Source organism: Dicentrarchus labrax, unplaced genomic scaffold, assembly GCF_905237075.1.
Source record: "Dicentrarchus labrax unplaced genomic scaffold, dlabrax2021, whole genome shotgun sequence".
Taxonomy (NCBI): Eukaryota; Metazoa; Chordata; class Actinopteri; family Moronidae; genus Dicentrarchus; species Dicentrarchus labrax.
The window spans coordinates 12823416-12845151 of record NW_026136708.1 but is presented as its reverse complement, the minus strand read 5'-3'; the positions used below and the strand labels follow the sequence as shown (position 1 = coordinate 12845151).

Below are 21736 nucleotides of genomic sequence, written 5' to 3'. Positions count from 1 at the left end.
TGCATGGGACAATTAAGGAATTAACATCCAATCATGTTCTGTGGCATGTATAATAATGCTGAGGAGGCCCAGTTGATTCTGATTTTGTCAGAGGGATATTATAGTAGGGATGCAGTGAATAAGCCCATCATTACACAGATGAATGCACATTTGAGACTTCAGTGGTGCAAAAATAGTAGGCACTGTGGAAAAACTGATGGTAAGATGAGTCATGCTTCACCATATCCACACCAGGTGGGCGAGTGCATGTGTGGTGTACACCAAAAGAATGATACAGGCCTGAATGCTGGAACTTGACCCCTACAGTGAGTGGCTGTTTTATGCTGTGGGGGGCATTTGCTGGCATGGTTTGGATCCACTTGTCTCCTCAGAGGGAAGCGTCACTGCAAATCAATACGAAGTTGTTCTGAGTGATCACTTTTATCCTATGATGAAGCATTTCTATCCTGAGTGGGACTGGTCTCATCAAATGATGTGATATATAATTAATGAGAATGTGAATTAATCTGAATAATGTAAATTCACAACATATATGTGTTTATGTCCTGTCTCTTTTTCTCTCACACAGTTTGGCAACTGCTCAGCGAATGAACGAGGAACACGCTCTGATTGCTGCGTATGTGAATCGCCTCCAGAGCAGCCCATGGTGAGAGAGGTGACACAGCAGGGGGCGGTTACATAAGGGAATCAGGGAGGGTGTAAAGAGGAGAGCAAGGTGCAGCAGTACAGTCACTCCTTAACTTAGTCACAGTGTATCCAGATCTTGTAGTTTATCTCAGTGAAGAGCAAAGAGCACGTAAAAAACTAAACAAATCTATGTGTAAATCATATGTACACATGATCAACTCTCCAAGCTGTTTGTTTGCAGTTTGTGTTGTAGACTGTTTCTCTATTAGGCCAGTGATTTAAAAACTTACATGGTCAGTGTTATGAAAAACATCTCACCAAACCAGAGTTTGAATTTAACTATTTTCTGAAGGAAATATTTGCCCCCTTGATCCGGTTGGTAGTTGCACTGAAAAAGTAGTTTTATATTGCATGTTTACAAATATTTTTTTTTACATTACTGCTGTAAACTGGCAGCTGACCTTACAGAACATCCATTTTCCCCTTAGAGCAATACATATTTCACTTATTGTTTGCTTTATTCTTGTTATAGTAGTTTATGTGGGGTTAGCACGGTCCTCTACTTATGGGTGCATAGTGGCAAGATTGTCTACAGGCACCAAAAACTCCCATTTGTCACTGTCAGTTGCCCACAGCCAGGGGACATTTGACACATCCATACTGTATGTGAATATTTAACAACTCAAGTATAACAGAGGAACAATAACAGGTTAAAAAAGCCCTGTAAATGATCATTAGTGAATGTTGCTCTCAGTAAGTTGCTGATTTCCCTGCTCTCTGTGTGTGTCAGTAGTGTGGACAGTCCCAGCAGACAAGATGAAGAGCACAAACTGATCGCCCGCTACACCTCCAGACTGGCAGAGACTGAAGGCACAGGAGTGAGTCAATACCACCTTGTTTTTCACATACAGTAAACAGTAAACTGCTAATACATAAATACACAATCATCTTGTGTGTGACATGTAAACAGAGCTCTGACACATAATTGTGGGTGGTTGCTCTCCGATCTTAAAGCCACAGCTCTAAACTGAGATCTTTTTTTGGGTTGTTAAATGAGAAATGATCAACCCATAGTCAGCGTAAAACCAAACAAGCTCAAGTCATTTTGTGTGTGTTTCAGGTGATACCTAACCGGAGCATCAACTTCGATGTGAACAAACAGAAGAGGGAGCTCATTGCTCAGCTGGAGTGCAAAAACAGGTAGAAATGTGTAAATAGTGGATGAGTTATTCATTTAAATTCATTTTCTTTTAGTTTGACTCATACTCTTATAAGTCTGTATGTAGATGTGCAAACTGAGGAACTACTGCAGTAGAATTACAGGTGTCTCTTCCTGGTTGTTACACTGTGTCCCTGCCCAGTTTTACACATTAGAGAACTTTAATCTTATTTTGAAATTATTTTTACAGAATTATACTGTTTGACACAATATGAAAGGCAAAACTATTGAAATAAATGTGTTGTTGGTCAATAACTGTTGCCTTACTTACTACTATTAAGCACAGTTGACATGTTTTTTTTTTCTTTTTACTGAAAGAAGGCTATGTCCCTTCACAATAAAAGTCCTCTCTGTATATACATATGTCTGTGCTAATCTACTATATGTGCTTAATATCTACAATATGCGTATGTCTGAGTTTGTGTTTTTTCAGATTTAAAGCATATTCTCTAAATCCAACATGTACTTTCCTCCCAAAAAATCCGCAAACTCGTGCAGAAGCATGTGTGTGTGTTGTTCTCTTTACGCAGTCTGTTCAGTCATGTTACGCTCCCCCAGCCTCAGCTGACAAGTGTGTTTTTCATTTCCCAGAGAGATCTTGGCAGAGATCAAACATCTTCGTGCGGAGCATGACGCAGCGTGCCATGCCAGCCCGGAGAAGGGCAGCACCAACCCAACTTTGCTGGCTGAGCTTCGTCTGCTCAGGTAAACAAAGACTCCACCATAGACCAGACTGCCCAGCTGGGTCTCCTTCTACACATATATACACGTATATATAACGATTTGGTTTTTACTACAACCTTGTGAATCAAACCTACCGAAAGTATGCCCAAATATAATTTTCAAAAACAAAAACAAAAAGTTTGCCAGCCCTTAGCCCGCATGTGCCACAGTGTCAGAGTTGGCGGGAAATCTGCCGTGTTGCTTTGCAGCACAGAGGGAGAGTGCTTTATGGCAGATGGCAATGACAGATGGTGGAATTTGTGAAAAGCCGATCTAAAAATTACTTGTTTATGTTTTTTCCGGTAACAACAAAAACTCCAAGGAAGATGAGGCAGACTTGATATAAAGTAATATTGCTCGTGAGAGAGCTGCATTAATGATGATGATCACAGTGCAGCTTTAAATCCACTGCGTATACATGTTTATGTGATTATGGCATCATTAAACTTGTTTTAATGCTGCAAATTTTTGTTTGACCAACAATTTATAGATTCTGGGGGTTTCACTGTATATTACAGTATTTGTTTTTATTGACTGGGTCTTTATATAGATTTATAATGTCTCACTCTACTGATAGGAGTACATAGAAATATATAATAATAGTAAATATAAAGTTTTCATCACGTTATCATATATATACTGAAGGCTTTAATTACTATAGGGTTTGTGTAAACTGCAAAGTAATAAAAACAGAACTTAAAATAAAAGATATGTTGTATAAACACTATGAACTCACATAAAATACTCAAAAGTATTTGAATATTTGAAGAGATATTTCTTAGATGTTATATTGCACAAATAAGAAATACATTTTCAAAAGCTGTTGTGTGCCATGGTGCTTTGCTCTGTTGAAGACAGTTAGTTGTGGGTTATTAATTGTTGTGTTATAAAGTTATGAACAGTACGCAGTTAACAGGGCTCCCCTCTGAATACATGCTACATAGCTTGCCGCGACTGTAGCGTTCTTCGCTGCAAAAACAATATTGTTTTGAAGATATACAGCAGTTGTTTCTGCTATGCGCCGGTATAGAGACGTATGAAAAATTAACATCATACAGGAAATTAAAACTGTCATCCTGTGTATTTCCCAGCACTATTTCAGTCATGCTGGTAGTGACAGTATGCCTTGCTGGCCACTCGGGGGCGCTAAATTCAAAGGTTTTCATATTCTTCACATAGTGGCTTTAAAGGCATAATGAGTAGGATTTGTTGGTTGCAATCTAAAGTTAGCCCCTCCTCCACAGCTCAACGAGCGTGGGAGAGAGAGAGCAATAGTGGTCAAGCGAGCTAGAGAGTAAATGAAGAGAGGGAGCAGCGAAAACAAAGCAATGAATCGGAGAAATAAAACATTATTTTCTGATTTTTTTTCACCGCAGTTACGTTTTAAACCACAAATAAACATGGCCACACTTCACACTGCATTGTGTGAATGCAGCCGGAGCCAGCACAAGGTTTTTATAGTGCCCACAACCAACTGAGAAGTGAGATTGAGAGGGATTATTGTTGTATTCTATACATTGTTTAAGTTGTTCAAATCACACTATGTACTGTTCTAGTTCTTTGTAAATGGTTTTGACTAGAATATTCAAAATACACTTTGATGAATGCAGCATTTTTACTGAAAGCTCTCTCATTATCTGACTTGGGACTAAATTATAACTGTGTAGTTAAAACTGAAACAACCTCATGACACACATTAGCTAATAGCCATAATTAAAGGTAAACACGCTTTATTTGATGGTAACTTGTTAAGTGCAAACTATGCATGACCGACTCTCCCCTCCTTCTTCACACCTCAACAGCAGATACTATAACTATTCATCTGATATCATTATTCGTAATATTGCTTTCTGGAATCGTCCAATGGTGTAAACTCTTGCAGCTTGTAGTCATTCCCAGTTGCTAGACTGTGCATATGTGCAGGACAGTTAACTAGCTAGTGGCTTCTCAGATATATGTATATCTCGGTCATATCCTCTTTTTAGATCTTCTTTAAGGGTTTCTTTCAGCACAGATTCGGGACAAGACATCATCATTGAAGAATATCTCTAGTAAAATATGTTGTTAAAGTGGTTAAAGCTTTCTGTCACTGTTGAAGCTTTACTTTTGGATCACAGTGACTCAGATCTGGAGTTGCTGTATGACTCAGTTGTACTTGTTTATTTGCTCATTTATCCTACCATGTGAGGAAGCCAAGAGGGGAAGAAAAGAGCTATGTTCCCGCTTTAATGTCCAATCCAGACCACATACTGTTTGGGAAAAAAATATTGTAAACACCCCTATATGTTTGTTACTCTGTTATGTTGTTAGTTACAGAACATGTACGGACCCTTGAACCTCGTCCTTTTTTTGCTGCCAAATCACTATAAATAGCAAGAGTTTATCAATTGTGCTTCTCAAGTACTTTTAAAGTCTTGGTGGTCTGCATGATGAACATCCCTGCTGCTTCTGTCATCTGACAACCAGTATACATCAGTCGTGATTGTGTTTTCAAGGTTTAAAAGTCTTGTGGTGTGTCTAGGATGTTCATGACACTCTCCTGTTCCAGTCAGCTCGCTCTTTCACATCTCATCTCCACCGAGTCTCCTCTTACAAACATGAAACTCCATGTTTCCATCTGATTTCTCTGTGATTTTCTCTGGCAATGCTCACGCCTGGGAGCAGTGATCTCCTGGGAAGTCTTCTGGGATCTTGAGCTCAAAAGCATATGTATCTTATTTGGCTAACCAGGGGACAATTAGGGCTGCACAATATGGTAAAAACATCATATTGGGATTATATTTAAAGATATTTCAATATACAATCAGTGATCAAAAAACTATTAATATCTTAATGCTGAGATTTTTTTTGTAGTCTGTATCAAACAAACATGTTTTCCTCAGCACAGTACAGTATTTTATCATTTTAACTTTATTGAAAAATTATAGCCTCTGCAATTTACATAGTGCTTCTGTGACTTGCCTGTTGCACTTATTGCGATTTTGATAATATTTGATTAATTTTAAGATAAGATAAGATATTATTATTGATGCCACAGTGGGGAAATTCACTCGCTACAGCAGCTCCAGATACAACACAACAGATAAGAAAATACAGATTAAACAAAAAAATGTAATAGAAAAATCCAAGATATACTATATACAGCTTTTTTATATACAGATGTGATTTAAATAGTGCAGCCCTATTGATTATCTGTCCTCATCAGACAGACTGGAGTACATTCGCCCAAGGTAACTCTACATTTACGCCTTTCACAGGAAAAAAAACTATTTCCAGATTATTGATCTGGCTAATAGAGATCAATGCTGCTGCTGTTGCTACTTTTGTCGTATGTGGTTAAGTACAAATGAATGTGTATTAAATCAAATCTGGAGATGTATGTCACAACAGAAGTGTAAATGGGGCCTCTACTGCGACGATGCTGGTCTGGTGAGGCTATGTACAGACTGTAGCAGCAAATATCCTTGAAAGCACAATAAAGAATCGTATCTATCTTTCAGCTTTCTGTCCTGTTGTCTGTCTGTATACCTGTAACATTTTATTTTAACTGTGTCTTCTGCCTTCTGTGAGTCCTTGGGTCCTTTTGTTGCTTCCTCCTGACACTCTGTTACGTGACAGTAATGGAGGGTTGCTGTGTGTTGCAGACAAAGGAAAGATGAGCTGGAGCAGAGGATGTCGTCTCTGCAAGAGAGCAGGAGGGAGCTAATGGTACAGCTAGAGGGACTGATGAAGCTGCTGAAGGTGACACACACACACACACACACACACACACACACACACACACAAATAGACTGCCTATTGTTTTCAGCATGGTGTATTATCACACACAAGAGGGCAAAGTTTCCCTTTTTCTTCACCCCTCCCTGTGTCTGTCCTCGCAGTAACAAGCCTCACTTTTCCCTCTGCTATTTCCTCCTTCATAATTTCACCTTTTCTAGCTCTGACTGTATCTGACCTCTTATTTTCCATCCTTTTCTTCCCCATTTGTTTCCGACTGCCCATGTTGTGGCCCTGTAGGATGAGGAACAGCGACAGGCAGTAAGTTCATCCCCCTTACGTTGGACTGGTGTAAATGTGAAATTGACTTTAAATGTCAAAATAAGTCAACTTTACAAGCAATGAGGAAGCTGCTTCATTTTCCCAATTGGGACCGAAATAATGGCTTGGCTTTTTCCAGCAGTTACCAGAACATTTACTACATTGAGGAGATGATGTCAGCTGCAACAAAAATAACAAGTTAGATTTTTCTGAAAGTTATACGTGCTGATGGTGACGTGTAACAACCCCTATAAATCCATCTCTCAGGCACAGGCGGCTGGTTCTTCTCACGCCTCTCCTTCTCGACCGAGCCCATCAACGGTCCGCTCTGTGGGTGCTGCGTCACCCCAGGCTCACATGTACCCTCCTCAAGATTCACTGGCTGGGGTGGGTGGTGATGTACAAGAAGCATTCGCCCAAGGTAAGTGAGGTACTAAGTAGTTGAAAAAGTAGTAGTTTTTTTTTTTGTCTTGCACACAAAGGAACATACAGATCTGATGGCTTTGGTTTAGTTATAGCTTTGAGAAAAAGTACAATAAGTCTCTTTGAGACACACAGGAAAGATGTTTCTGATCTAACAAAGTTTATATGTTGGACCACCACATTTCTGAACAGCACAACAATTTCCCTGTTAAGACTTTTGTATGGGACATCACATGAGTTGGAAAACGTTTTGGCTCTAACTCTTAAAAGATATTGATATTTTAATGATCACTTGTAAAATGAGTTGTTGTGTGAGACTTCCAGCTGTGTTTATCACATGCATTTACTGAATCTCTGCTCCGCTACAGACACAATAGTTTCCATCAGTTTTTAAGATTAGTCTTAGTTCATGGTGCACTTTAAAAACTTCAGCCTGTAATATAAACCACTTGACAGAAACAAATAGTAGCCCATAAGAAGTAACCCATTTGTTAAGGAAAATGCTGTGTCACAATGAAATAGTGTTTAACAAGAACACATTCACAACATTATCAGAAAATTGGTGTGAAACATTAAGTCAGATCCAGTGGAATTTGATTCATACAGCCCAGAATCACACATTTGCCTCAGAAGGCTTAAAATATGGTAAAATGTCTTTGCTCCAGCTGCTGTGAGCTTTACAGTATGTGTGTTTAATGAATTTTGCTCTGCTTTAGGTATAATCTTAAGAAAAAGGTGTCATGAAGTTAAGGAGTCAAGTCCATTTAAAAAGCTTTTTGAAATTCACATTATATCATATGCAGATTAGGTGGTTTTATGATTTAGTTGTAATTGGTGCCACAGTGAGACAGTATAAAAGTGTCATTCAGATCTCATAAAACTAATGATTATGTATCCCAATATTAACATTTTAGAGTCACTAGTCTAATGTTTTACTGTTTAACTGGGTGATCATTGGTGGTTTTTTTTTTTGTCACATCTCTCCTTCTCAGGCCCAAGAAGAAACTTGAGGAATGACCTTCTGGTAGCAGCCGACTCCATCACCAACACTGTGTCCTCACTGGTCAAAGAGCTGCACTCTGGTAAGCGCGCACACACACACACACACACACACACACACACACACACACACACACACACACACACACACACAAACACACACAAACCTAATAATAAATCTTTAGAAAGTAATGAAATGAATCCAACACATGTTCATATGTTGCCTTTATACTGTCTTTTTTTCTTACTAGATGATGTTCGGGAGGAAGAAGAGAGATTGCTGAACGGGAAGGGCAGAGGTAAATTAATCTCCTCAGTAACCCTAAATTATCATCCTCTCTTTATAAAAATATATAATGTATAAAACTTCACACTAACATGATCATTATATCATATATCATAATAATTCTAGAGATTTATTTCAGTATTTCTGAATTAATGTAACACACTATAGAGTCTAAAGAGGCAGGAACTGGTAATCAGTGGCTTAAATCATGCAAAACTAACAACACACATAATAGATCAATAAAATAACCTATAAGTCCAAGACTCCATGCTTCCTTTTAAAGGGTTTCTCTGACAGTTTAAAAGAACTGGCGAGCTTTTCATAACTGAAATCAACTTTTAATCTATTTTGCATGTCCACGTGCACCCATTATTCATGGAAATTATATTTCATAATGAAAGCACCAAAATTCGATCTCATGACATTAAAAAGTTTGCCAGTTTTCCCCAGTTAATTCGTCCGTCCACACATCAGCTGAGTTGATCTTGTCGTTCAGCTCTTGAGGACATGAACGAACGTCAGGCCTTCTGATTTTTATTATTTTAAAGCCAGCACTGTGAACAGGCCGGAGTAAAGCTATTAAAAGATAGAGGTGGAAGAAGTATTCAGATCTTTTACTAAAGTAAAAGTACCAAAATTACAACTAGCTCTCCTAGCCCCATATACCAGAGTCCTTGCTCCAGCAGCCATGGGTTCAACTCCAACCTGGGACTCTACAGCTTTCACTATCCATTAAAGGCAATAAAAGAAAACACTGAAAACACTTGTGTGGGTCTGTGTCAGTGCTAATGCATCATATTTTATAAGCTGATTGTATGTTTTATTTGTAAAATTAGTTACTTAATTACTACTAACTATAGTTGTCAGATAAAGGCACTGTAGTATAATGTACAAATGAAATGAAAGTCAATTTATTTGCTAAGACTTTGAATCCACTTGAACTTTAGCGCTCTTCCTGCATTTCTTTCCGTATCTGTGCAAACCACATGCACAGTCTCTATACGACTCCACTTATTCTCCAGGTGCTCTCGTCTGTACTGCAGCAAGCTTCATTAACATGCCATCTCATTAGCCATGCTTTATGGAGCCCCTCCTCTTTACAAGAGGACCGCCTGCAGAGAAACTGCTTCCTGGTCTGCTCCCCGGGCTCAGACTAAACCCTTATTAGAACACTAACCTGCAGTACTAACCCAGCTACCCCCGACCAGACAGACAGACAGGAGGCCAGGGTTCAGCCCCACGTTCAACACAGTTAAGTCTTAAAGTTTAAAGATAAAATACTGTGTTACACTGTCCACAATAGAGCTTTTTTCCTGTCAATTTGTGTAGCACCTGCCAAGTATAGTCATGTTTTATGTTTCTATGCTAAGGACTGGTCTGGTTCTTATTACGGTTTCTGGCAGAAACCTGTCGCACTTGATTTAGCTTCAGACTTTACTGTCCTCTGCTAACTGCTAACAAACCTTGTTTCTTTTTTCAGCAGGTTAAAATGACTGCAGGACAAACAAAATCAGTAAGTCAATCACCTTTTTTAATCACATGATGATAAAAACTAGAACAAATAAATTACTTTATTTAGTTTGTTTCAGTTTTAGCACACTGTACAATTAAAGGATGCTACAATGGTGCAACTATTGCTTACCTTTTGTATTATTTAATTATAAATCAGTAACCAAATGTATTAGACACATTTCTGCTTTTGAACAAAAAAGGCTGCACTCATGTTTTAATAAAATTTGAGCCACTGCCAGCAGCCAGTTAGCTTATCTTAGCTGGAAAGTGGGAGAAACGACTCACCTGGCACTGTCCAAATAAAAAAAATTTATAAAATATGTATATTATATAACACGTAATATCTAATTTGGTTAATTTGTGCAAAAAGCCAAGCACAGGTTTTTCAGGAGGTTGTGAGACAGACTATTTCTTTTCTGGGGCAATAACTCCGTATATTGTTGTTTTCATTAGGTTTAGAAATAAGCAAATAAGATATAATGTGTTCATAAATTAGATTTAGAGGTGCTGATAGGCAGAGCCAGGCTAGCACTTTCCTTCTGTTTCCAGTCTTATGATATGAGAACATAAGACACAAGAGCGGTATCAACCTTCTCATCTAACTCTCGACAAAGAAAGTCGAACTATTCCTTTAATGCCATGTGACAGAATATGAAAGAAAATGAACTGTTGTCTGACTGTTTGGTCACTCTCTCCTCAGGCAGAGTGATGTTTCATCACGGCCAAAGAAGACTGACCTTGATGGGATTCAAATATATCTTCTAATATTCATCGTTAGCCAACGGGGATTAGAGCTCCACTGCCAATCAACCAACAATCACGATGCTGGACACCAAATGACCGCTGGGTCCCTACTGATGTATAGCTGTGATTTTGTGTGTGTGTCTTGTCACTGTGGTTTTACTTTTGTTTTGATTTGATCATGCATAGCTAAACGAGGAGTCCGAAACCTACTGATTTGTACTGTAGCGCGTGTGCGTGTGTGTGTGCTCTGCATTTTCAAGGGTTCGAGAGGGTCGAGTAAGTGAGAGGGACGCCGTGAAGAGACAGAAAGATGCATTTAGGATATTTGTGAAGGATAAAAGTGCAAGAAAGTTTCATGATGGAGATACGGGATGTAACCACATCGGAGAGAGAAAGAGGAGGAAAAACAAAGGAAAGTTAAAAAGACGAGAAGCGAGTTGTAACGTTTAAAGTTTCGGCACTGTGTGCTTAGTATTTATTGCTTTGATTTGATTTGATTTTTGGCATTTATTCATGCAGTTTGAGTGAGTTTGAGTTTGCATGTATGTGAGTGTGCTCAGGCCCTGCTGAGACGATAAGCTTTAATGGGACATTTCCTGCTGTAACAAGCCCGGCCCGGCCCTCCCCTTCCAGGTGTAGTGATGCAGGGTGGAAGCCCCAGTCCTGGTCCAGGTGTCTGAAACTTGGATGAGATTAGTGCCATGGGTGCTGGTGTGATAGCAGCTCAGGTTGTCCAGGCCTCCCTGTGTATCTCGGTACTGCAGTGGGACTCCAGTCAAAGAGGAGATATCTGATTACTGTATGTGTGTGTGTGTGTGTGTGTGTGTGTGTGTGTGTGTGTGTGTGTGTGTGTGTGTGTGTGTGTGTGAGGGGGAGAATATAAAACCATTTGCTTTCAACAGGGTCAGTGAAGCAACAGAGTAGCAAAGTGGGTGGAGAAGTGGGCTCTGGAGGTATTTATCTGTCTTTTAAAGGGTCAGTTTACCCAAATTACAAAGTGTTTTTCACTTAACTCTGTAGTCAAGTGTTTCCCAACCTGAGTGTCCCAAGATAAATCTGAGGGTCACAAGATGATCAAAGGAAGAAAAAAAAACACCAAATTATGTTCATTTTCACTGAATTCTCCCTACTTTTTTTGAATTGCTGACAACACATGTTCACATTTATTTTTTGTGTGATCAGTTATTTATTGCATTTTGATATAACAACATACATATCAAGAAATCATGTTTATTTTTCAACAAGAGAAGAAAGAAAAAGGGCAGCAATAATTAATCCGAATGTTAAGAGAAAGACACAACTTCAGTTTCGTGATGGCTTGGTGCTTCTTTTAAAATCCTGACTCGACAGTTTAATAATCACGCCAGGGTCGCCGTCTTGCTTGTCCATGTTTGAGATATCTGTCTCTTTAAGGTATTTTCCCTCCACACATACACAGTATAGGCAAAAGCCTTTTTGTTTGTAGTGCTCTTAGAATAGAAACAAGTTTTTACTGGAGCTTCCTTTTATTGCAGAAATACTGTAGTCTCCAGCTCTTGTTTTTTCACTTTGTTGAACTTTTGTCTCCTGAATAATTGAACCACATTATGTTAGGATGCCAGTATTGTCTAAATACTACGATACCCACGAGCCTCTGCAGCTATTACTATGGATCAAAAGTCAGCCAGAGCTGCAAAGCTGAGCTTTAGAAAATATTAAACATTTTAATTTTGTAGTCAAGAACAAAACACAGTCGTTCAAAATTGACGCAGAATTAAACAGAATTTTAAGCTCTGTGACCGGATGATTCTAACTGCAGTGCTTCTTGGGAGTTGTAGTTGACTTTTCTCCTTTAAGTTTTTACATACACAGTCTTATAACCAAGGATTCAACCAGTTTCATGCTAACCCCAAGACTTTAAGGTGCTCCAGCTGCCAGGTACTAATCACACTTTGCTACTCAATGATGCCTTTTAAGCTTCCTGTAAAATGCAGTGCATTGTGGGTGATGATGTTCTCTGTGGGTGTGTACACTCAGCACCCCAAAAACCTTCAGACTGATACCTGTATGCAAATCAAACATGACCCAAAGTGACTTACTGAGTTTGTGTCAGGTCAGATTGATTTATTTTCATATTATTTTAATTTCAGTAGATAATATTATCAAAAATATGTTTTTCAACACTTTTTTTTTTTTAGCATTTCAGGGTGTTTGGTTTGTGCTCATAGGAAGCTGTTTAACTGTACTGTATATTTTTGGATTAGTTGGACAGTTTGTTTTGTCTATGAGACGTCACCAGCCCTCCATGTTGTTTGACTGACCGCTTGTGACTGAGATAATCACATTTTCAGTCTGCTGCGCGATTAACTGACCTTATGAGTGATTGAGTAAATGAATGTGTGTCAGTGCGTATGTGTGAAAGGGACAGTGAGAGAAATCACTGACAGGACTGACGTGTCCTGACATGAAACTGTAAACACCTTCAGCTCTGAGCCTGCTGGAGCTGACGGTGTGAGTGAAACGTGTTCATCTGTGTTTCATCTGAAATAAATAATATTTAACGTCTGAGCTTCGTCTGTCTCTGTGACTGTTGGTCTTAATAATCTGGGCAGCAACATAAAAACATGGATGTGATGCATAATTCAATAACTTCTCCATGACTTTCCTCTACTATGTCATAGCTCTACCATGACTTCAACATTTCAGTCCCTCCTGGTTTGTTCATGTTCGTGTTCCTTAAAAGTCTGCTTCGCGCTACAGTTTGGCCAAACAAACGTTAATGTAATAAATCTGTCAGACAGTTGGAAACTAAACTCTGCTGTATTCCTGGAAAGTGACCCATTTGTAAAATTCCTTGACTGCTGTCATCTGGAATACAGCTTTTCCCAAATCTCATTATATCGCAGCAACTGTGAAAAATAAACTAGAGGCAAAGGAAATCTAAAAGAGCAAGAGCACCCCTTCGAGCACAGTGTTCGATTTAAACGCAATGAAGTTTTGAAAAGGAGCCTCTGCCTCACAAAACGTCAAGTATTTTTAGGCTACAAAGTTAAACCATTTTAGGAATGTTAAGACACAAAAATGTCCAGTGGTGGAAAAAGTATTCAGATTCTTTACTTAAGCAGGGAGGATCTAGAGAAATATTTCTGGGGTGGGAAGAGGGTGGCATGGAGACTGGCAGAAAAATCACATATATCCATATTTCCTCGGAAAATCCCCCAAATGAAGATATTTTAACTCATTATATTATTATTATTATTAAAGCATTGACTAGAAATATGTATTTATATTATTTACATTATTGTTGACATTTTTTCTCTGAACTAAGGCCTATTACTTCTAAAATGTGGCCATAACAGATCATTAAATCAATTAATTTTTTACCAATACATTTTTTAATTAATCTAAATGAATGTGTTTGACAGCCAAACTCCCTCTCGATCTGCCCCAGTAGTAATGCTACAGTGCTTGTGTGTGTTATACTGGTACAGTACATATTATTTATGCAAAAGGATTGTGTAAATATAATTTTAGTGACAAGAAACTACATTTAACATGTAACTAATACCTATAGTTGTTAAATAAATGTAGTGGAGTAGAAGTATAAAGTGGCATTAAAAGTACCATTTGTACTTAAGTACTTAAGTAAATTCATTTTCACACTGTCATAAGAAATAACACATTCTTACTCTTAATTTAAAAATTTAACTCGTAAGCAATAAAAACTTAATTCAGCCGTAAACATTTAGTGACTTTGCTGCTACACTCAAGATTCAAGAGGTTTATTATCATATGTACAGTATAAACACAAGGCTAGTACGCACAATGAAAATCTTACTTTGCCCGACTCCCTGAGGTAACACACAAGTAGAACAGTAAGAAATAATTAATAATTAATTGAAAAAATATTTAAAAAAATATATACAGAAAGTGTGAAAGACGTCCTCATATAAAATGGCCCCATTCAGAGTGTTAAATAATATACGTATACCACTGGAATATTACTGATGAAGTAACGTTTGTTGGAGTTAATCTTAACAACTTTAGATGTTTTAGTCTACAGTGAATCACATTTTAACAACTGATCGTGTGTTTTAGACGTAGAACTGTAGCTGTGAAATCAATGTAGTGAGTGAGTGAAACATACAATATTTGCCCCCCTGAAATGTGCAGTGCAGAAGTTAATAACAGCAGAAAGTGGAAATACTTAGAGAAATATAAACATAGTTACATTATACCACTGTACAACAACATTTAACCATTCAACCATTGATATCAGTGTGATGGTAGCAGCTCACCGCAGACTGATCACACTTTTTTTATTTATTATTTTATTTTTACATCTTCCTATGAGCCGGTGTTTTTTGGTCATAACCCAGTTTCTATAAATAAACACCCCCAACATGGACACCCAGTTTTTCTCCTGCATGTTTTTAACTTTTCTCCCTGATTTAGTGTCCTCATTAGTATGGATGAGCAGTTCTCACTTTTCCCATGAGCTTCCCTCAGAGGTCATGACTCTGTGTGTGTGTGTGTGTGTGTGTGTTGTATATCTGACTTTGTGAGAGTGTGTATGCGAGGTGGGGGTGTAAACTATAGACTGAATAAAGCTCATTGAGGTCGTCTGTTGTTAGTGACCTCACTGACTGCTATAAATAACCCCCTCCCCAACCCAACACCTTCTATACTTATACTCACAACACCCAGTGCAGTTATGACCCTGTTTAGTGTGGATCTAAACACTTTCTTCTCCTCGGAGGTCAATCTGAGTTTAACCTCCTCTTCTGGAGCACCAACTGGAGAAAATCTACTAGTAATAATGAATAAATATAATAATAATAAGATAATTTAAAGTCCATTTGAGACTTGAAGTAATGCTTGAGCCTGAATCTCATTATAGATGAGTCATATTAAGGAAAAAAATCTAAATATTTGCTGGTTCCAGCTTATTAAATGTGATTATTTTCTTCTTTTCTCTGTTTGATGTTGGATATTTTTTAATTTTGGAGTGTTGTATTAGTACTGAAAAAGTAAAAGTATATAAGAACAAATTTGAGTAGATAAATTGATCCTTTATTGTTCTTTCCAGGAAATGTTTTGCCACAGTCTGTACACAGTCTCATACATACACAAACACAACATTAACACAAGATAGACATCCAAAAACAGCCCATTTGTTCTTCCCAATCACTTTATGCCAAATCCAAGTAAAGTTTAAAGTTCAAACATCGCCACAAAACAAATAGCAATCAATGAGAATTAGACCAATTAAATACAATAATTTCCATCAAAAGAAAGCCCTGATCTGCACAACAAGAGTTATTATATCAGAATTAATGATCGTCTGCTTTAGATTTTTATACAGTGTGTTCTGCATAGACTAAATAATAATAAGGGTTTAATACGCCATTAATGGAAAGTTAAACTATTTCTGCAGGCTGCTTTCCAACATGGCCACCGGTGACATAGCATACAGTTATATTAGAACAACCAAACCTTAAATTTAAAAGGCATTTGCTCTCTTTACTCTCTTTGTACTGCAGTAGAGGAGGGTTAAAGCTCTCCTGTGTAACTGTGCACACACAGCTGGAATCACAGCTTCTTACGGTTAATGCAGCAAAATGCAGAGTAGATAACAGACCAGTTGTAACAAAGGTATGAATGGAAAAAAAGGAGATTACTGGCACAAATAATATTTCAATAAAGAGTACAGTATCAAAAAGGACCATGAAAGCTAGCTATTTAACTAACTGTGTTACTTTTAACAAGTTACTACCCACCTATTTTCCACTGTTTTATGACATTTTATGGACAAAACGGTTCAAACGTTGATTAAATTAACATATTTATTGTTAGTTGTAGCTCTACCAATAATTACTTCACTATTTTCATCCATATTTAGGTCTCCAGATGTTGGTAAACAGAGACCACTAGGAGTTACTTTGTAAATCGCTCTTTAAAAATGTATCTGCCTTATTCGCTCTTACTACATTTTCTGCTTTTCCAAGCTTTGCAACAGTACTGTGTCCACAGCAGTTAGAGAGCAGGTTTCAACTTGTCTCAGCAGACTTCACCTGTCGCAGGGCCGGAGGAGAAACAGGAGTTTAGATCAGAAGAAACAAACCTGCTAAACAGAGAAATGGGTAAATGAGTTCACAGTTCAGTTGTGTTGTATGTGGAGACAGGTGGCCTAGAGAAAAACACTATCAACAGTAGCTGTTTGTGAAACTCTAACTGAAGGAAACTTAACTTTTACAGAGGTTTTCCCAACCGGGTGGATCAGGATGAAGAAGATAGGAAGGAAGAAGTGTATCTGCTACACAAATTATCTCACTTATTTCTTATTTTTCTCAAATTTAGCTTCCTGTATTATGAAGTTTCAAGGCCTCTAAAAACTGTTGAAACTCAGACATTTGCAGCCTGTGACGAGGGGAGCAGATATTGATTGATTCTTAGGCAGTAACATCCGTTTGTGCAACAAGTAAAACTGACTTTAAAGTTTGATTCATGTCCAACAGTAACTGAAGCGTAAGTGCTGCTAGTGTCTGAAGCTTAGACTTGACTCGGACCTGTAAAACAAAAATATGACAGTTTGCCTTCGGGGGCTGTAACACGTTGACATTAATCAAACATACTGTATATTGTTACAGGAAGCTTGTGTTACACCTCTTTTTTAATGATTCTGAGAGTAATCTGTGTCACAAATGAGCAGCTGGGACTCTACAAAGCCCCCTGTGTACAGTACACCTGGGTTACCACAAGGCCCCCAGGTTCACTGTATGGTGAGTCAGACCAGTGTCCATAAGGATTAACCTTTATTTTATAAACAATAATGCAGTCCGCAAGGGACAGATGCTGTAAAAAGCAAGAAGTTTTAACATTAAAACATATTTTTATTGAACATACTTGTGGGTATTGTGTAATCCTCTAATATCAATCTAATCTAATCTCTGTCTACTGTAATAATAATAATAGTAAACGCTCCTCTAACAGCAACAACCTGCTAAATCAACCTGAAATATTCGTATTAATTGGTTTAATTTTAGGAATATATCAGTCTAACAACACAATAACAGCTGAAATGTCTTAAAAGTAGATTTCTATCTTTGATCCATCTGCATATATTTCTGCACATTCACGAAGAACCTTCACGTCCGGATTAATCCTGTATTTTTATATTCGCCCTGAGGCAAAGTCAGCTGTCTCTCGCTCTCTGTGCCTTCTCAAACAGTCCCCAATTAGTTGGTGCCAGCTTAATTACCAGTAACCACAAAATGTATTTCAGAATAAGATAAACAGAGATAATAAAGGCTTTTAAACTTGAATTTATGGTCTCTTATACAAGGTAAAAATGCTTCAGTATATGTTGTATAGTACATTATGTATCACATACATAGAACCTGGATCCTTCGGGCCCCCTGAGGTCCTGAGTGGAGTCTACAGGTAGATTTAATGACATTAAGACATTAAATACTCACACACTCTCTCCCCGTCAGGCTCTTGAGGCGGTCCAAATGATTTTCTCTGGCCGTCTGTCTGAGCTCATCCTCGTCTGTTTGGCTGGCGGACAGATCAGATCAGTCTCAGGTTTGTTTCCGCAGTAAAGACGTCAGGAGACGCTTTGACTCGCTGAATTTATTCCCTCCGTGGCAGTAAAACACACCAGAAAACTCCTGTAGGTTGAACAGGAGTTAGTTTACACTTTTAGGGCTCACACACTTCAGACAGACTTAAACTTCCTACAACAAAAAGGCTACCCACAATGCAACTCTCTCTTAGGATTTAAACAGTCAGTAACCAGTGATAATTAATGTTAATTGTCTAGTTCTCAAATATAATTCAATAATTCAAATGTTGTTCATTGTTGCTTTTTATCTATATTTATACTTAATACTTAAATGTACAGTAATATGTTTATAAATCAAAGTCAGCTACAGGTGAAACACATTGCTCACTATTAATAAATCACAGTGTGCGGTGGTTAATTTAGATTTTTGACTTTTCAGCACCTGTCAGTTTTGTTTTACGAGTTATATGTTTATGTTTTGTTTTTAGCTGTATGTTTATTTCTGTCTTCCTGTGAATGTGAGTTATAACCGGAGTCAAATCCCTTGTATGTGTACACAAAAAAGTACTGTATCACCGTATATTCTGGACTTTATTTGGATAGTACGGCAACAGATAGTTCAGTTATTTGTAACAACAAAGTGACTACCGTAATTTCCGGACTATAAGCCACTACTTTTCCCACACACTTTGAACCCTGCGGCTTAAACAATGATGCGGCTAATCTATTGATTTTTACAGAATAACGTCCTCCAGGGGGCGCTCTAGCAGGAAGCGCAAGAGCGAGACAGACAGGTGGAAGAGATAATGCGCCGAGGAAGACGCTAGTTTGATTGTTTTGAATTCATTCAGTTTGAATTCATTCAATTCATTCAGTCATTTTGCACATCATGCGCACACCCTCATCATGGAAAACACAAGAAGAAATGCACATGATGCAGCTTTTAAGTTAAAGGCAATCGATCTGGCTGTCGAAGAAGAGCTGCTGCACGTAAGCTTGGCATCAATGAATCGATGGTGAGACGTTGGAGACGGCAGCATTTATTTAATTAAAAATTAAAAAAATATTTCTGTGTAAATATCTCATGTTACAACGTGGACACCTGCGGCTTATAGACAAGTGTGGCTTATATACGTAAAAAAAAAAATTTCTTTTTAAATTTAGTTGGTACGACTTAAGTTCAGGTGCGCTCAATAGTCTGGAAGTTACGATATTTAAATAAAATATATCTAAATATAGTCAATATAAAAGTAACATCTCCTTTAATGGTACAGATTGAACATGTAAATGTAGAAACAATGAAGGTGAACCGTCTTTCACTGACTCAGTAATCCCTGCTGTCAACCTGAACTCTGAAGTTCTTGGAGAGTCTGGCTTCTTCTACACCTGTCTTCATCTAGCTAGTGCGCGTGCGCGTACAAGCACGTCTCTGTGTGTGGAGAGACATGTAGGACCTCGCGTGTATGGAACGCCAACGAGGTCAAAAAACGTGAATTCTAACATTTGGAACAGGTTAACAACACGTAGACAACGCGTAAACACGCGTGACGCGTTGGTAACGTGTTGTTAACGTGTTGTCTACGTGTTGTCTACGTGTTGTTAACGCGTTAGAATTCACGTTTTTTGATCTCGTTGGCGTTCCATACAAGGAAACCTTCTCTCCGGTACGACAGCCTCTGCAGCTTGTGAGAACAGCGAGCGGGCCGGTGTGTGTGTGTGTGTATGTGAGTGTGTGTGCGTGCGTGTGTGTGTGTGAGAGAGAGAAGCGAGGGGGGGGGGAACGTAAGCAGCAACGGAGAGAGAAGACCCGGTAGAGCGCGAGGAGGGAGGGAGAGAGAGCGACGACCATCAGGGTCCGTGTGCCTGAGGGACGGACGACACGGTAAATATAAACATTACATTTTGGCTCGTGAACGCACAGCGGCGCCCGTTAAGTTAAGCTAACAGTCATCTCCTAAAAGTCATCGCTCGCGCGCCGCGGAGACGAAAACCGTTGGTTCCGTTTTAGCTGGTGATGTGCGCGTGAAGACGGAGCGGTTCGTACACGGGGAGAGTGAACTTGGTGAGTTCTTTTTGAAACGGTTGGTGGTGGGGGGGGGGATCACGGCAGGCACACAACCGTTATATAACGAACGTGTGTTAATGTGTGTTGTCCGGTGCAGCGTATACACCCCATCTCCCCCCCAGCCCCCCCTCACCCCCTCACCTCCCTCCCTCCCTCCGCTCCGACCGACACCAGCAGGTAACGTTAAACCACAGCGCCCCGTAGTCTTCACCCACCAGATGCAGACAGACACATCAGCGCGAGCGAGAGAGCGGGCGGGCGGGCGCGCGCCTTTTTGAGGTTACTGAGTGCATTCGGTCTGAAACGCGCCCCGTGTGTGTGTGTGTGTGTGTGTGTGTGTGTGTGTGTGTGTGTGTGTTTTGTTTTTTTTTTTACCTGACCCAGTAAAGCTTATCGTCGCTACACACTCAGACACGTGTCTCTCACCGGCGGCCCGCCCCGCACACAGACACACACACACACACACACACACACCCCCACCGGGATTATATGCCGTTTATTTGAGGCCGTCCGGTAAAGGCCGCGTAAGGTCGCTCCCAATATTAATTGTCATAAAGCTAGCAGGCATCGAGCTAGCAGGGATAGCTGCGACACTTCCGGTCCTGGCTTTAAAAACAAAAGCATTGACGTTCGTTGCACTGCTCGCTCAGATTTGGTCACATAGATATTTTTAGAAGTAATCAATATTTTACAGGTTATAAGCCATTAATTTGAATTAATATCCTATTAGTTAAAGGTTTAAATTGTTAAATTATCCTGAAGTTGAAGATTACTTTTATTATCATTATATCATTTTCTAGAGTAATCAAATAACATTTGGGTTGTCAGAAAATACTAAAAATTGTCCTAAACCCCAAGGCGTTCAATTTGCTTTCACAGAAGACTAAAAAACAGAACTTATTCACGTTTGTTTTTTTTTCATTGAATATATTGCTGTGTAACTGTTTCATCTCTAATATTGTGTGATCTCTAGTTGTTGAGTTCATTGAAGTCTTGTTGTATCATTACTTGTCGTAGTTTACAGTTAGGTCACTGAGGTCATCTGTGTTTTTTTCTGGGAATTTGGGGGTTTCAGTAAGCTGAGTGGGGTTTACATTATATAATCAACTCAGCTAACACATGATGGGTATTCTTTTGCAGATCCCAATATTTTTAGACTTAAATTGCACCACTTTTATGCCAACAATAAATGAGTAAAGGATTCACTATTTCCCCTTGAGGATTTAGTTCCTGGCAGTGTAGAGGAGCAAGAAGTTTCGAAACAGGCTCAGTGACAGAAAACCTTAAAAATAAAATATAGCTGAATAAATAAACCATGACAAATCTACATAATAAAAATATTTTAGGAACTTAATTGTTGGTGTCTTATCAAACCTATCTGAGGGTTTAAGTTAGGGCATAATGTGTTTAGACTTGTGACCTCAGATGACCTTATTATTTAGATATCCTGGACAGCTTGAGAAGTGTTAAAAGTTGGGATGTTTAAGCCAAAGATAAAAAGTTACCTGCCTTTAAGAATGTGTTACTTTGTTCAAGTGTGAATCTGTCAATAGC

General features: G+C 38.7%; 2 protein-coding genes and 1 long non-coding RNA gene across 17 annotated transcripts in view; 2 read left to right on the top strand and 1 right to left on the bottom strand.

Annotated features, from left to right (window-relative positions):
- The window catches only part of dtnba (dystrobrevin, beta a), a 31626-nt gene extending 19832 nt beyond the window's left edge, over window positions 1–11794 (top strand). For 2 of the 5 annotated variants that reach the window (XM_051410057.1, XM_051410058.1), the window contains exons 12-22: window positions 569–646; window positions 1418–1505; window positions 1748–1827; window positions 2438–2551; window positions 6214–6310; window positions 6587–6607; window positions 6875–7028; window positions 8023–8112; window positions 8281–8328; window positions 9796–9828; window positions 10528–11794. In XM_051410057.1, coding sequence (XP_051266017.1) covers window positions 569–646; window positions 1418–1505; window positions 1748–1827; window positions 2438–2551; window positions 6214–6310; window positions 6587–6607; window positions 6875–7028; window positions 8023–8112; window positions 8281–8328; window positions 9796–9803 — 778 coding nt within the window. In that variant the 3' untranslated portion in view covers window positions 9804–9828; window positions 10528–11794. The remainder of the gene's footprint in view (window positions 1–568; window positions 647–1417; window positions 1506–1747; window positions 1828–2437; window positions 2552–6213; window positions 6311–6586; window positions 6608–6874; window positions 7029–8022; window positions 8113–8280; window positions 8329–9795; window positions 9829–10527) is intronic. The other 3 variants (XM_051410060.1, XM_051410059.1, XM_051410061.1) reach the window with 3 other exon arrangements.
- A 3807-nt stretch (window positions 11795–15601) lies between these two features.
- Window positions 15602–20809, bottom strand: LOC127368857 (uncharacterized). Its single transcript, XR_007885887.1, has 2 exons — window positions 20558–20809; window positions 15602–18223 (listed from the first exon to the last, which is right to left on the bottom strand). It is a non-coding gene; the product is annotated as an uncharacterized LOC127368857 (long non-coding RNA).
- The window catches only part of dnmt3aa (DNA (cytosine-5-)-methyltransferase 3 alpha a), a 63918-nt gene continuing 61932 nt past the window's right edge, over window positions 19751–21736 (top strand). For 3 of the 11 annotated variants that reach the window (XM_051410042.1, XM_051410040.1, XM_051410036.1), the window contains exon 1: window positions 19751–19999. The gene's annotated coding sequence lies outside the window, so the exon portion shown is untranslated. Of the gene's footprint in view, window positions 20000–20025; window positions 20180–21736 lie in introns of those variants that run through there. The other 8 variants (XM_051410039.1, XM_051410038.1, XM_051410044.1 and 5 more) reach the window with 6 other exon arrangements.